The sequence below is a fragment of the Taudactylus pleione genome, unplaced genomic scaffold (genome assembly GCF_031769625.1).
Source record: "Taudactylus pleione unplaced genomic scaffold, aTauple2 ptg000095l, whole genome shotgun sequence".
NCBI lineage: Eukaryota > Metazoa > Chordata > Amphibia > Anura > Myobatrachidae > Taudactylus > Taudactylus pleione.
This window is the reverse complement of record NW_028284497.1, coordinates 14,728,236-14,733,454: the sequence shown is the minus strand read 5'-3', so window position 1 is coordinate 14,733,454 and position 5,219 is coordinate 14,728,236. Positions and strand designations below refer to the sequence as shown.

Below are 5,219 nucleotides of genomic sequence, written 5' to 3'. Positions count from 1 at the left end.
CAAAATGGAGATGACTGAACTCAGTACACAGGTATATATACAATTCAGTTTATATTGGAAACAAAGGACAGAAGGCTTGATTCAGACCTGCTTGCGAGTGGGCCGATGTCTGGCCACTGCGGCTTGTGACAGGCGCTCCGTCGCTACGGGTCTCGCTACCTGACGTTTGGGGGCGGTCCCTCTGACATCACGAGTGATGTCAGTGGGTGAGCTTCCGGCTCTAATAGAGCCGAAAGCTCACTGGGGCTTGCGGGAATGAGACCCTACCACAAGGGTCTCGTCGCAAGCCGCGATGGTCGAGACCATTGCGACCATCACCTGGCCGCTCGCAATAGCTGTGGGTGGACACCCACAGCTAAGCGAGCGGCCAGGAGGCCGCACAAAAATTTTTAAAAACACCCTGATTCAGAGCGAGCGCTCTTTCAGCGTGTCCAGCTCTGAATCAGGCCCACAGTTGGCAGGTTTTCATTGGTCCCGGCTTCAAACCAGTCTCGTCATTGGTCAGTTCTATGGTGTCATCAGGGGTATGGGTCAGTTCTCCAACAGTTTCTATTGTGCGTTTTCCCGCCGAAGAATGAGTTTAAACTGGCTACAACACTACATACAGAAAATGACATTCTATTCAGTAACTCCCTATCATCCGTAACTAGTGTACGCACGGTGCGATCTCTTTGCCGATAGAAACAGATGTCTGCAAATAAACAGGGATTTAGTATGATACCAAACATGACATGTCCACTGTATTCTGAACCTTAGATCTCTTATAAATACATCTTACATCGTCATTATTAATAATTATAAATAACTCTGGTTATTAACTACAATGTGTGGAACCATTTCATAAGTGCGTGTGTGTGGGTAAGTATATGTGTGTGCGTTCGCATGTAATTGTGTTAAAAGCGCACCAGCACGCAGTAGTGTGCCAGTCACATGCTATTAGACAAGGGACGATAGTGTCGACTGATAATAATTGTAAATAAACGATCCCATCCAATTATCTGACATTGACAAGCTGATATTGGGTCTGCGTGAGATTCTGGATGACGACAGTTTGCTGTGGCCGATTTTGCACATTGCCTGAATGTATGTGAAGAGCGTGGAGCTGATTGCATGACTGCATGAGATTCGGGATGATGTTATTTTGCTGTGGCCGACTGTCCGCATTGTCTGATCAGAGACGGTTCCCCGTGTGGTAAGGTCTTGTTTAGGGCAAGGAGTTAAGCTTGGCTTTGGCCAAGCATGTGTGGTCATATGTAAGCCTGGTGGTTAGGCATAGCTTTTAGGCTTGGACCTTGGTTGATTTTTCATCCTGATGGAAGTACACCTTTTTTCTTCGTGTTTAAGGTGTTTATCATGGATTTGTTTTCCTTGGCTAGTTTCTTGCTTTTGTGGGTGGCGGGCCAGTTTTCCCTTGGAAGCTGGCTTTGGCGGGAGAATGCTGCATCTCAGTGGCTTTATGTGGCCCTCGATGTACATGGCGAGTTTGTCCTTCTTTGTGCAGGGGGACCCGAGCGCTTTTTGTACGGAAGCGTTCGGTCTGTGCCCAGGAGGGAAGCGAGTCCTTCGCAACGTAAGTGCGTTACGGATACTGGCTATATACCTTCCTACCTATACCTTCTAAAACCTGCGTATAACCTCTAAGATTTACGCTATTTGCGTAAGCAGTCATACAGTAAAATAAAGACTTTAGTCCTTGAACATGTGTTTCCAAAGCACAAAGTATTATTCAACCAAAGTACAGATAATACACGCTGTGATCTAAGTACAATTTAGCACAAAGAAATTATACAGACCCAAGATACAGTCATACATACGCAAGCGCTCTGGGACCAGATTCCGGCATCAGCAAGAGACCTCCGTCAATCAGCAGAATAGGCTAGAAGCCCAGGGTCAGAGCACACATATCTATACCTCCCCCAGAAGTAGACAACACAATAGAGGAGTTTGTTGCTGATCCCATTGGTTCCCAGTGCGGGTGCATTTGTTACAGGGCATTTAACAGGTTGATTCAAATGGCCACAGTCCAGCCTTCGTTTTCCCACCTCATGCAAATTTAGACTGTTGGTTTTACAAAGTACATTTTGGTTCTTTATATCTTTACGGTCCATAAGTTGCGAACGCATTTTCTGATCGTCACACCGATGATACTGGAAAGCTGTGGATAAAGTGCGGATCAGTATAATATCAAACACGGCTTACTTATCACGTATTAAACCATAGATACCAAAATAGTCTTTATTTCACAGCATTTGTAATAAATGAATAAAACTTGGATCTTTTACTTTATAGCTATGGAACCTTTTGTGTAAGTGTGCATTATGTAAGTATTAGGGATATGGGAAAAGACGCTAGTTAGGTTTATCTAATTTGGGGCAGATGTGCATGCATGCAGCTAATAAACAGCATTCGCATGCAGGATATTGTGCATTCGCTACTGTGCGTAATGTGTGGTGTTTATGCATGAGATTCTATTTATGATGGATTTAACATATATATATATATATATATATATATACCAAGAAACAAAACTGCGGCACTCCAATCAATTGCTGTAAAAAAGGATATGTATTTGGCAATACTCTTGCCGACGTTTCAGAGCTAGGCTCTTTTATCAAGGCAGCCAAATATACAATATTAACATCAACACTGACAAACACAACAAATAGATAACACTCACCTTAAATAGGAGGTGTGAAGCACTAGTCTGGAGCAGACCAGGGAAAGCGCGCCCACGCTGCAGTCGGGTCCCGCCGCGATGACGTCAGTCTGCCACGACGAGGTTGCCTAGCAACCACTCCTAACTCCGGAGGCCAGGTCTCATCGCGATGACGTCGGTCTGCCGCGACGGGGTTACCAAGCAACAGCACTGGGACAATACAGTGTCTCACCGATCTGCAACACAGACCAAAGTGATAATCATAAACAATAAACAAGCGCCATGCTACTATCGAAAAAGAATAACATAGGTACATCCATATCAAAAGTCAGGCAAAACACTGCTATTCACATAGCTGGTGCATTAAATATATGTCTGCGCACCACTAAATACACATGTGACTAGACTCTGACTAAATGCATAAAGGTCAATGTAAGTAAATATAGGTACAGGAAAAGATAAATGGGTAAGGATAACTTCCAATATATGCAAATCAGGCATCTCCAATCGGGCACTGAGGCACTAGGCTATGCAAATGGATAATGCTTTACACATATATAAACTAAGTAATGCACAGCAGGGAAGAACTTGTCTGCAAGTATCAATAGGTAAATAGTTAGATAAATCCGAAATCAGGAAAACTTTATCAGGGGCATCAAAGACCAACTACAAAGTGTTCCAATTGATTTTCTCGTTAAGTCCCTGAGGGGCAATAGTCCCTAGTTGATAGATCCACCGTGCCTCCAGGCGTAATAAGTTGTTTTCACGATCTCCTCCTCTAATGGAACAGGGTACCTGGTCGATGACCATATGTTTAAGTGAGGACAATGGGTGCCCTGCTTCCAAGAAATGTCGGGCTACTGGTTGATCAGAGGAGCCCCTATTCAACGCTAGTTTAATTGCGGATCGATGCAATGCCATTCTTTCTCTGATAGTTCTAATCGTTTTTCCGATGTAGTAAAGTCCGCATGGACACATAATCACATAGATGGCAAATGTAGACAGACAATTCAACACAAAACGAATAAGGTACTTTTTATCCTTATGTGGATGTTTCAGATGGTTACCAGTTAGCATGTTCTGGCATGTAGTACAATGTAGACATTTATAACATCCTGGTTGCCTCTGTAAAAATGAGGTTGGTGGTCTATCCGGATGAGAAAATCCGTTAATGTCTGTGTGTACCACTATGTCTCTTATGTTACGGCCCCTGGTGTAGCATGCCATCGGTTTTTTATTGCGGAGGCTTGGTAAATCTTTATCCGTTGTTATAATCGGCCAAAGGGCTCGGCAGGCACGTTGAACTACAGGGCTGGAGGTCTGGAATCGTTGTTTCCAAGGAATCATGTCCCTATGGGGCTTAGTCGATGGAAGTAATAGTTCCTCTCTAGTGATTTGAAGAACCTCTTCTTTCAGACGTTTCAACACACCCAAATCGTATCCTCTGATAACGAATTTATCTATAATTTTGTCAAGTTCAATGCGGGTATTCAAAGGATTACTTGAGATCCTGGAGACCCTGAGCATCTGTGATTTAGGGAGGCCCTGTTTAAGTGGTTTGGGGTGGTGACTGCTGGCCAGGAGTAATGTGTTTCGATCAGTAGGTTTACTGAACACACCTGTATGGATTTGACCATGTTCGATTGTTACCTGAATGTCAAGATAACTAATCGTATGTCTACTATATTGGTAGGTTAACTTGACAGGAGAGTCACGATTATTAATCCGGGCCATCAGGTTCTTAAATTCTTCTTCACCTCCCGTCCATAATAGGAACAAGTCATCGATATATCTACAATACATCAGAATTTCACCCGAAACGGCAGTGTCGTCAAAGAACATATGTTGTTCTTCTTCAAACATGAAAATGTTTGCATATGAAGGGGCGACGTTACTGCCCATAGCACAGCCGCAGAGTTGTTGATAGAAGAATCCGTCATATAAAAAGTAGTTATGGGTGAGTGTAAGTTGTAGAAGAGTCATGAAAAGATCAATGTCTATATTGAGACTTGTTCCTTAAGTAAAAAATTATGTGTTGCTGCCAAGCCTTCCAAGTGGGGAATGGACGTATAGAGGCTATTAACGTCCATAACACACAGCAGTGTGTTCTCTGGGATACCACTAATTGCTTGTAATGCCAATAGGAAGTTCGTAGTGTCCTTGATAAATGTTGGCTGTTTCATCACCAAGGGCTGCAAAATTTAATCAAGGAACATGGAGACTGACTAGTAAATTGAATTCCTAGCCGAAATGATAGGCCTACCAGGAGGCCGAACGGGATCTTTGTGTATTTTAGGTACAAGGTAATACACTGGCACAGTTGGATGATCTTGACTTAATGCTGTCCTAAGTTTTTCTGTTATTAGCCCTTTATGCGTAGCTGTGGAAAGGATAGTATCAAGTTCTTTTTTGAATTCCAATGTTGGATCTTTGGACAAGGGTCGATAAGTAAGATCATCAGATACCTGACGAGTGCATTCCTGTTGGTACATGGACAGATCCTGTATCACAATCGCACCCCCTTTATCCGCCGGGCGGATAATAATATCTCGGTAGGTAGTTT

At 43.3% G+C, this 5,219-nt stretch overlaps 1 protein-coding gene across 1 annotated transcript; it reads right to left on the bottom strand.

The window, feature by feature from the left end:
- Positions 1-3,322: 3,322 nt before the first annotated feature.
- LOC148526618 (uncharacterized) lies at positions 3,323-4,558 on the bottom strand. Its single transcript, XM_088470181.1, has one exon. It carries the CDS (start codon positions 4,556-4,558, stop codon positions 3,323-3,325), a length of 1,236 nt encoding a protein of 411 aa, XP_088326307.1.
- Positions 4,559-5,219: the final 661 nt, after the last annotated feature.